This window comes from Oncorhynchus masou, chromosome 3, assembly GCF_036934945.1.
Source record: "Oncorhynchus masou masou isolate Uvic2021 chromosome 3, UVic_Omas_1.1, whole genome shotgun sequence".
NCBI lineage: Eukaryota > Metazoa > Chordata > Actinopteri > Salmoniformes > Salmonidae > Oncorhynchus > Oncorhynchus masou.
The window spans coordinates 7,401,947-7,411,030 of record NC_088214.1 but is presented as its reverse complement, the minus strand read 5'-3'; the positions used below and the strand labels follow the sequence as shown (position 1 = coordinate 7,411,030).

The following is a 9,084-nucleotide window of genomic DNA, read 5'->3' as shown; positions in this document are numbered from 1 at the left end:
ATCACAAGTTTTGACAGCGGTGGCCATAGCTTTCTGCCTTAAAAATGTGTGTGTGTGTGGGGGGGGGGGGGGTATTTGTCTGTAATGAAGCCCTTTTGTAGGGAATAACTCATTCTGATTGGCTGGGCCTGGCTACCCAGTGAGTGGGCCTATGTGAAATCCAAAGATTAGAGCCTATTGAATGTATTTAAATTGACTGATTTCCTTATATGCACTGTAACTCATCAAAATCGTTAATTGTTACATGTTGCGTTTATATTTTTTCTTCCGTATATACATGTGAAGCATCGTGTTGGCGTTTCCACTTACTACCAAATATGGTGAAGCACACAGGCCGGCAGTGGGAGATGGTGGAGCGAGATGGATTTCTCATCGATGCAACATTTGATCTCAATATAGTTTTCTATTTCCAAAACTGGAATCTGTTACGAACAGAGTGGACTAAATTTTGTAGACTTTGCCTTTTGTTCTTTAGAAGGAATGCAAGGTCGAATTTAATTCTTGCACCAGCACTTCAGAGTAGGCGTTCCCTAACAGAAATATGCAAATACACGCTGGAACGTTCCTATAGGATCTCGCTAGCTCGTGTTTGGCTCTGCCCACATCCTTGCTTGTTTTGCCCACTATGATTCATTTGCTCCCATTTGGAAATTACAGGCTGTGGTCTATCTTGGGTTACATATAAAAAATCTTTGGTATGACACGGGGTCCTATTAGAAGAGTGTCTGAGGATTCCAAATCACACCCCTTTATTGGAGACAACTTCTATAGAATGAACAGTACAGTAGCAAATAGCTGTACAGTGATAACTTCAGTTTAAAATGGTACAGAAGCAAACAAGCAGATCAACCAAATGTATTTTATAAAGCCTCTTTACAGTGCTCTACAGATACTCAGCCCAAAAAATGAGAGAGCGAGCAATTGAGATGCAGAAATACAACGGCTAGAAAAAACTCCCCAGAAGACAAGAACCTAAGAAGAAAGATTAGAGAGGAACCTAAGACAGGAACCTAAGAAGAAAGATTAGAGAGGAACCAGGCTCGGAGGGGGTGGCAAAGTCCTCTTCTGGCTGTGCCTTGGGGAAACGTTGAGTACATGTGGCCATTAAGTCAAGATGGTTATTCAAGATGTGCATAGATTATCAGCAAGGTCAAGAAATAACCCCAGTGGATACAGAGGATGGAACAGTTCAACACCTCAGGAATCAGTGTCAGTTGGCTTTTCAGAGAGGACTGTGCCACCACAGCAGTGATATTTGTTGACCTGTTGCCACTAAAAAGGGTGACCTGTGGAGCACAAAAATCATTCCATACAACCTATATTTATCTCTTTATTTTCCCTTTCATACTTAAACTATTTGTTATACTTCAACTATGTTACAACACTACATAAACAATATAACATTTGAAATGTCTATTTTAAAACTTTGAGTAATGTTTACTGCTCATTTCTAATTGCTTATTTCCTTTCTGTTTATTGTCTATTCCACTTGCTTTGGCAATGTAAACATATATTTCCCATGCCAATAAAGACCTTAGAAAGAGATTGAGAGCGAATTTGCCGAGTTGAATAGGGTACACGCAAATAAGAGCGTTTCTACATCTCACCTGTAGAACGGGATATCTACATTTACTGGTTGTAAGCTAGGTCGAAATATATATATATAGGCATAAGGTTATCAGTGTGGTGAAGGTAAAAATCTAATTTTATGAGAAATAGAAATGGGCGGGGGTTATGACTTTGTGGCTGTGGTAACAACCAAGTGGATCCAGTTAACAGTAGTCATGGTGTGGTGCTCAGTACCTGGATGTGCGAACTACAAGCAAACACAGGCTGCTGGGGTAACGTTTCGTCGGTTACCTGTCAGAGATATTACTCGTAGTCGACAGTGGCTGGCGGCAATAAAGAACGCAGCCTATGATGTGAATACTGCACTGGATAAATATCCAAATGTCCGTGTTTGTAGCCAGCACTTTAAGCCAGAGGACTTCGAAACGGACCTGAGGTCTCAACTGATGGGTTTGCCAGGTCGTCGCACGTTGAAAAGTGAAGTTATTCCATCAATTTTCCCCTTCACTTCAAAGAGGAAGGCATCCGATCAGCCAACATCAGAGCAGCAGAAAACAAGTCGAGCTGAGGTAACTACAGTAGCTATCGAACAGTTATCTAGCGAAAACCAAAATCTAACTCGTTTTCATAATACGCTGGCTTATCATTCCATCGCATAACCAACGTAATTAGTTAGCTGCTACCTAACGACGTGATAAGTAACTTTGTAAACTACGTTAAGTTACAGAGTCGTTGTGTTGTCGCGCTTCACCCAGGCTACTCTGCTCCAGCCTTGCAGGTTTGTCACTACACTAGTTACCACAGCGTCTGCATGGTATATATATCGTAAACAAAAAACGAGTTTATTGGTCTTCATTTAAGGTTAGGCAGAAAGTCAGCAGTGTGGTTGAAGTTAGGTTTAACATCCGATTTTAAGAAGATATATTTTAGAAATGGGCGGGGTTTATTCATTTTGTGGTTGTGATAACTAGTTGACGACCGAAAATTAGGGGATATGACCCGGAAGTGGAAATGGCGTTTACGTGGGCTAGTCCAAAAACTCGCTCGCCAAGCAGTTACGAACAACGCGTTGAGAAGTCAAACCTGTAATCTTATACTTTTTCTAGACTATATTGTTGTCATCATGCCCGTGTGGTGTTCTGTACCATACTGTTCTAATTACAAACAAGCGCAAAAAGAAGGAGTAATCTTTCACAGTTTACCTACCGGAGATATACCCCGATGCCGTAAATGGCTCGCGGCTATCAAGAATAATATTTACAATGTCAACACACCAGTGGCCAAGTATCAAAACATCCGCGTCTGTAGTCAACATTTTCGGCCAGAAGATTATTTGAGGGATTATCAATCTGAATTGATGGGGAAGCCAAATCGACGGCAGCTAAAAAGGGACGCGATACCATCGGTGTTTTCCTTCACAACAAAACGGAAGACATCCGATCAACCAACACCAGTACAGAAGAAAAGATCTCGATTAGAGGTAACCTAGCCTTACCTTGACTAAGTTAACTAGTTACAGCAAACACTGTAGTCCTGTATTTAATGAATTGGCCAAATCAGCTGAAATCAACTCAGTTTGCTGAAATTTGTATATTTTCCAAACTATGTGCTCAAGCCTTGCTGATCAGAAATTGTTAACTTGTTCAATCTCCCGGTAGTCAGACGTTACTTCAGATGGTATTCTCTGCAATGTTTCAGCCATGAAACTCTGAAGATCCAATAACCGTTTAGCTGCTTTCAGAATAATTTAAAGTGTCTTAGATTTTTTGTTGTTACTTTGAACTTTACAATGAATCACCTGCGCCATGGGCGGCAGGGTAGCCTAGTGGTAAGAGCGTTGGACTAGTAACCAGAAGGTTGCGGGTTCAAACCCCCGAGCTGACAAGGTACAAATCTGTCGTTCTGCCCCTGAACAAGCAGTTGTTCCTAGGCCGTCATTGAAAATAAGAATTTGTTCTTAACTGACCTGCCTGGTTAAATAAAGGTAAAATAAACAGCTAAATCAACTTTCTTTACAATTAGTGTTTCAGGATCTCTCAACTGACAGACATCCACATCCTGTTGGGCATCCACTGACATAGCTTCATCATCTCTACTCGTTGCGTTGAACATTTTTACTGCCTCTGTATAGGACACCTTCTCAATTTCTACTGCCTCTGTGTAGCTGATGTGAAATGGCTAGCTAGTTAGCAGTGGTGCGTGCTAGTGGCATTTCAATCGGTGACGTCACTTGCTCGGAGACCTTGAAGTAGTGGTTCCCCTCGCTCTGCAAGGGCTGCGGCTTTTGTAGAGTAATTGGTAACGATGCTTCGAGGGTGACTGTTGACTTGTGCAGAGCGTCACTGGTTTGGGGTGAGGGGACGGACGTAAAGTCTATACTGTTACATCTGCATAGGACACCTTCTCAATTTTTACTGCCTCTGCAAAGGACACCGTCTCGACAGCCCTGATCCTTCCTACTTTGACCTCCTTCACCCTAACAGGCCACCCAGGGATCTATGGAACCTGATTCCCATCACAATTGGAACACCGTCCACCCTCAGTCTTCAACAATGCATACTTTGTTGTCCTGCATACCACTGCTGGCTTGCTTCTGAAGCTAAGCAGGGTTGGTCGTGGTCAGTCCCTGGATGGGAGACCAGATGCTGCTGGAAGTGGTGTTGGAGGGCCAGTAGGAGGCACACTCTCCTCTGGTCTAAAAAAATCTCCCAATACCCCACAGCAGTGATTGGGGACACTGCCCTGTGTAGGGTGCCGTCTTTCGGATGGGACGTTAAACGGGTGTCCGTGTACTCTCTCAGGTCATTAAAGATCCCATGGCACTTATTGTAAGAGTAGGGGTGTTAACCCTGGTGTCCTGGCTAAATTCCCAATCTGTCCCTCAAACCACTACAGTCACCTAATAATCCCAGTTTACAATTGGCTTATTCATCCCCTCCTCTACCCTGTAACTATTCCCCAGGTCGTTGCTGTAAATGAGAACGTGTTCTCAGTCAATTTACCTGGTAAAATAACGGATAAATAAAAAAATATACCCACTTGGGTGATTGAAAGATGAACTGAGGTCCAGACTCCAGTCCAGTTGGTGGTGGTAATGCACCTTAAAGTTGGTTTCCAACCGCCATATATGAAGTCCGAAGAAGAAGCCTGAAGGAGGAGAGATTACTAGAAACTAATTTGGTTTACCGTGGATTAATTGTTGGAATAGAGGACCTTGTGCATTGCAGGTAAAATAACAACCCAATGTTTATATCTGATATAGAATTTTATTATCACTGTTTATAATTTTCAATTATTCTAATCGGTCTGCAACCCAAAGTGTGTGAATGAAACTAACAGAATTCCCAGCTCACAATTAGTCAAATCAATGTTTATTCACGAGAGCTCTCCCGTTCATATACAAAGATGTTCCTTCTATAGCATTCTTCTAACCTACGCACACATATGCACACTAACATTAGGAGAGCTTTCTTCTTCTCCAGAATTTTCACCACAGTTTATCACTATCCAGTTGACAGTTCCATTCCCCCCCAGATAAAGGAAACCTGGAGGGGTACTCCCTGTCCTATCGTACATTCTCAGAGTTATAGCCAGGTCGGTTCAACCATAGTTTAATTGTTTCTAGGTGTTTTCTTAGGCATACCCACACATCACTCTCTCCCCAGTCCAACCTAGTTGGACATATGTTTAATAATTTTAATTACTCCTTATCCATGCTACATAACCTCTAATCCCTAATGGTTAAGTTTCCAGGTATAATTATTTAATCATTTATCTTAAACCTTATAAATTCTTTTATCAATATCCCAGGACAAATTAGTTTGCAACAGAAAGCTTACTAGCTCAATTGCCATAAATGTTTAATGCTTTTCGACCTGTCCCCAAATTAATAAAGCCGGTTCAGAGTTAGTTTTGATATTTTAACCTGCATGTCCTGATCGCGTCTGGTGTGGGTGGTCAATATCAAAATACGGGCGAGCGGCGTGCGTTGTTTTGCCTTCCTGCGTCACTTCATACACAGAAGATCTCCGCTGAACAGAACCACATGGGTATTTATCCGTCTCTATGTGACCACCGATGACTTCAGAACGAAGTTAACTACAAATTCAAAACTTGCCAATGTCTTTGCAATTGATACAAACCATTTATAAAAAGGTGCTTCCAACGAGAACCGAGATGACTGCATTGGCTACTGTCTGTAATTTGTTTCAATATATTTAATGATGTGTAGCCTAACATTTTGTGTTTTCTTTACAGTATCTGAAGAGTATTGAAGCTCTCATCACACCAGAGGTGAGTCGGTACAATATCAACCACTACATTTTTACAGTTTAATATAACTAGCCCTACCTCATTACTGTGGAGACTGATGAATGGTGCCATCCCTGGTTGAGGTCGTGTTGAATGCGTTCCAAATGCCACCCTATATAGGGCAGGACAACACTTTTGAACAGAACCCTATGGGCACTATAAAGGGTTCCATTTGAGATGTAGACATTGACATGTTTACTGGGATGTCTTTACAATGAAAAGTGATCACAGATGTATCTATACAGGTGGCTCCAATATTGCCTGGAAGGAAGAACAAAGGTCAGTATAAAGTAACTGCGTTATCCACATTCTTGTCAGTGGTAAACAGCACTCACGTTTTCATCATGTTTTTCTGTCTTGTATATATTTTTTGCTAATATCTCTGATTTTGTCTAGTTTTTGGATTCTACCTGCCTTCCTTCCTCGGATCTTATCTCACCTCATATTATTCTAAAATATCAACACTGGTGTATTGTACAGGCATCTTTTTCATTCCACTTCAAGAAATGGTGGTAAATTGGCCATACCTATTCCACTTAGCTTTCCAATTAGACTGTAACAATGAAGACGGGTAGAATTTCTGTCTCATAGAATGACAGTGATGTTCCAATGTGAATGTTCACAGGTGTTCTGACTCGTCCCCGTGTCCAGGATTCTGGAACCAGCATTGACATTACACCTGAGTACGTTCAAATAATCCCACCACCTCTTTGTTATCGGTACTTAACAATCCTACAGCCCAGATGTATTTGGTCGTTGACTGTCCATTTTTGAAGTGTTTAGAGATTGTAAGATTGTGGTACGATTTAAAAACCCCTCTATGTTGCTTCCCCTCCATCTACAGGAGTGCAGATGTGTGTGTGAACAGAGTCTGTCTGCTGCAGCTCTTCCTGCTCTGCGAGAGGTGTGGCTGCAACTGTGATGCCAGGATCCAGGATGAACTGGGTTGCTTCTCTGTCATTCAGAAGTGCCCGTTCTGCAGTCACCACAGGAAATGGATGAGCCAGCCCTCTTTTGCCCAGGAAACCTGTGGATTGAAGGAAGAGGTGGGTATGCACTGGATACAATGTAGTGGACACGATGAAATACAAACTCTGTACACAACATTCATAACAAGATTCTGACATGCCTGTAATCCATAATAAGGATATTTTGTTTTCCTTTCCTAAGGCGATTGGAGGGACATGCTCCCAGCCATGTGAAGACAGAGACCCAGACCTAGAGAACATTTGCTTGACTATGGAAATCACTGAGGAGTTGTGTGAACATGATGCTCGGTCCTCGGACGAGGAGAGTGAGGAGGACGAAAAGCCCAAGAAGCGGAATAAGCAGGAGAGATCAGATGAGACCGAGTGGGAGCCGTCTGACGAGGAAGACATTGTAATGGACTCTGATTCCTCTGAGGATTTGGAAACGGCAGGTTCCTCTGGTCTAACAGAAAAGGCCAACGTTGATAATTCTCAGAGCGGAATAGAGAAAGAAGAGAGACTTGTGGAGTGGTGCACTGACTGTGGAGCCGAGCCTGTGCTCGCCTGCACCACACAGCGCCATAAGAAGCTGTACGCCTGTGGTATGTGTGTGAGTGAGGTCCAACAAGCTGTTGGATTTGACCGATTCTACATGCAGTTCGAGGACCTCGCCAGCTTCAAGGAACATGTACGACGTGAACACAACACAAAACCTCATAGGTTGCTCTGTACAGACTGTGGCATCTTTGCTCACAAGAAGGACCATTGGTGTGAGCACAAGGTCAAGAAATTCCACTGTGTAGACTGTGGTAAGCGCTGTAGGACTGAAACGGGTATCAAGATTCACAGGCACCTCCACCACCCTGACCATGTTTTCCCCTGTAAGTTCTGCCTGCAGCCATTCAAAACCAGGTCAGACAAACTGACACATGATGAAAGCCATCAGGGTGAGATCTCTCCCTACCAGTGCTCAGAATGCTCCGAAACATTTGATGACCTAATGGCAAGGAACAACCACCTACGAACCCACAGCAACCTGAATAGAAACATCTGCCACACTTGTTACAAAGAATTTTCTAACAAAAACCATCTGGAGAGGCACATGATTATTCACACAAGGCAGAAGCCCCACATGTGCCAGGTCTGCCAACAGTCCTTCAACCAAGCGAGCCACCTTAAGTCCCACATGCGCCTCCACACAGGGGAGAGGCCCTTCAAGTGCCATCAGTGTGAGAAGTGCTTCAATCACAATGTCAGTCTGAAGAACCACATCCAACTCTATCATGGCCCTGAGGAGACTACCGCAGGCTGAGGGAGGGGAGACTACCGCAGGCTGAGGGAGGGGAGACTACCGCAGGCTGAGGGAGGGGAGACTACCGCAGGCTGAGGGAGGGGAGACTACCGCAGGCTGAGGGAGGGGAGACTACCGCAGGCTGAGGGAGGGGGGAGACTACCGCAGGCTGAGGGAGGGGGGAGACTACCGCAGGCTGAGGGAGGGGAGACTACCGCAGGCTGAGGGAGGGGAGACTACCGCAGGCTGAGGGAGGGGGAGGGAGGGGAGACTACCGCAGGCTGAGGGAGGGGGAGGAGACTACCGCAGGCTGAGGAGACTACCGCAGGCTGAGGGAGGGGACTACCGCAGGCTGAGACTACCGCAGGCTGAGGGAGGGGAGACTACCGCAGGCTGAGGGAGGGGAGACTACCGCAGGCTGAGGGAGGGGAGACTACCGCAGGCTGAGGGAGGGAGAGAGAGAAGGTGAGGCCCAGAGGGACATCTAGAACCGCTGGGGAAAGAAATGTAGCTGTATAAAACTTAGATTGATCACACCAGGGTTGTGTTCATAGGGCACACCGTAGCAAAACGTTTTTCAACAGGAAATTAAAATGAGCTATTTACTACTACTTTAACCAGTACTTAGTTTGTGTTGATGTTATATAACATGTATTGTTTACTTTCTACATATTTTAAACATTTGGAATTCCAGTTGTTTTAATAGTTGTTGAAATATCATATTAGAAAATATTTATATTTATATAGAGGATTTTTGTATTTGCTGTCATGAGGATGATTAAAGTTCCATTTTGAAATACTGCCTTCATAGATTTCCGTGCAACTTTTAAGATTTGAAGTCTATGTAATATTCAAGGTCAATATAATATCCAACTATATCACTGATTCATAGTCCGCTCAGTTCTGTGACGTAAACAGAATTGTTCAACAGAGTGGTTAACTGTA

The 9,084-nt window shown here is 43.6% G+C and overlaps 1 protein-coding gene across 2 annotated transcripts; it reads left to right on the top strand.

The window, feature by feature from the left end:
- Positions 1 to 1,777: 1,777 nt before the first annotated feature.
- On the top strand, positions 1,778 to 8,307 carry LOC135509294 (zinc finger protein 814-like). 2 transcript variants are annotated; one of them, XM_064929835.1, is made up of 6 exons: positions 1,778 to 2,138; positions 5,827 to 5,862; positions 6,126 to 6,159; positions 6,506 to 6,563; positions 6,725 to 6,926; positions 7,051 to 8,307. In XM_064929835.1, exons 1-6 carry the CDS (start codon positions 1,785 to 1,787, stop codon positions 8,158 to 8,160), a joined length of 1,794 nt encoding a protein of 597 aa, XP_064785907.1. In that variant the 5' UTR covers positions 1,778 to 1,784; the 3' UTR covers positions 8,161 to 8,307. The 2 variants fall into 2 exon arrangements, with proteins under 2 accessions (XP_064785907.1, XP_064785898.1); XM_064929826.1 differs by lacking the exon at positions 1,778 to 2,138 and adding an exon at positions 2,523 to 3,049.
- The last annotated feature ends 777 nt before the right edge of the window (positions 8,308 to 9,084 follow it).

Coding starts and splice junctions, on each gene's coding strand:
- LOC135509294 (XM_064929826.1), top strand. CDS start 2,564: ATGACCCGGAAGTGGAAATGGCGTTTACGTGGGCTAGTCCAAAAACTC. Junction 6,564..6,724: donor AGCATTGACATTACACCTGA/GTACGTTCAAAT, acceptor CTCCATCTACAG/GAGTGCAGATGTGTGTGTGA. Junction 6,927..7,050: donor CCTGTGGATTGAAGGAAGAG/GTGGGTATGCAC, acceptor TCCTTTCCTAAG/GCGATTGGAGGGACATGCTC.